The 1,172-nt window shown below is 44.9% G+C and overlaps 1 protein-coding gene across 1 annotated transcript in view; it reads left to right on the forward strand.

Moving 5' to 3' along the window:
- The window catches only part of T265_03902 (hypothetical protein), a gene marked incomplete at both ends in the record, with an annotated part of 30,318 nt that extends 29,779 nt beyond the window's left edge, over positions 1-539 (forward strand). Inside the window, one exon of the mRNA XM_009168503.1 lies at positions 222-539. Within this exon, the coding sequence (XP_009166767.1) occupies positions 222-365 (144 nt within the window). The remainder of the gene's footprint in view (positions 1-221) is intronic.
- Between the last annotated feature and the right edge of the window lie 633 nt (positions 540-1,172).

Below are 1,172 nucleotides of genomic sequence, written 5' to 3' on the forward strand. Positions count from 1 at the left end.
TGCTTACCGCTGTATGGCGGTTCAGCTCGATTGGTTAATTGCGATAACAGTATCCCTAAAGTTGGCTGCAAGGTAATGACTGAATGCGAGATATATTCATCTAGCAGCTAATCGATGGTACTTTTCATTAGCTTTCACGAAGCGTGTTTTCTTCTACAACCATATATTGTTACTCTTCATCTCCGGTTGTTTGTGGCGCTAACATTTTCACCCTTTTACAGCATGGAATGGATTCACTGAAACCCCTGCCGTATACACATGTTGATGTTGCTGGCAGCGCTGCGGAAATCCATGTATTACCCACCGCCGCACCTCTGATGATGTTTGCGAGCCGTTACATCTTACCCCGTGTTGGATTTCTGTAACATACAGGAAGTGTTACAATTCGGCTGATTGTGAATCGTTATGTATGCTCATCCTCGGTGTTTTTATCCCGTGGATCTGACCTTTCATGATCATCGTCTGTCAATTATGGTATTTGATCTCCATCGCATTTTTAATATCATCCGGTTGGGGAGTGATTGTGAGGTAAACCCACTGAATACCTTACGAACCCCCCAGTAACGTATCTTGACCTTTCCTTTCATTGGTAGACCAACACCAAATAGTCGTTCAGTCAAGGACAATAATGCGCTTGAAGTGCTATCCGTAAGCACTCAGAAATTGGGTGTTGGAATCACTCGTGGCAATCCAAAGTAGATCAGTTGGCTACTGAGTGAGAGGTCCTAATTCGACCCTAATTTTTCGACAGTTGTTGCCCTGGCTCGGACAAGCTGACGACATTTTGCATCTTGTTTGTAACTTGACGGCTGTGCACCGAAAAGGTTCCATAGCTGAACGACTTAAAAGGCAGATTATGAACAGCGATAGCGATTCCGAAAGCTGCTCCCACCACATAGGTCTACTGCAGTGCGTGAGCCGTTGAACCTTTTTGGAAAATCAACGTGAAACGTTGATTTTGCTACTTCATCCGTGGTTATTTCATCCCGACAAGCTGTAGATTTGCGCGATCCCAGTAAAATACACTGGGATGTCATGATGGATCATAGCACAAACAAACCATAGTGAACGAGAGATCCCTACTGGCCAATCCACCGAGCTTTGGCTTGCCGTATAGTGTCTGCAAAAACTTCTGCCGGTCCACAGGTCCTGCAAAGTAAGTCTTCTGCATA

The sequence above is a fragment of the Opisthorchis viverrini genome, assembly GCF_000715545.1.
Source record: "Opisthorchis viverrini unplaced genomic scaffold opera_v5_58, whole genome shotgun sequence".
NCBI lineage: Eukaryota > Metazoa > Platyhelminthes > Trematoda > Opisthorchiida > Opisthorchiidae > Opisthorchis > Opisthorchis viverrini.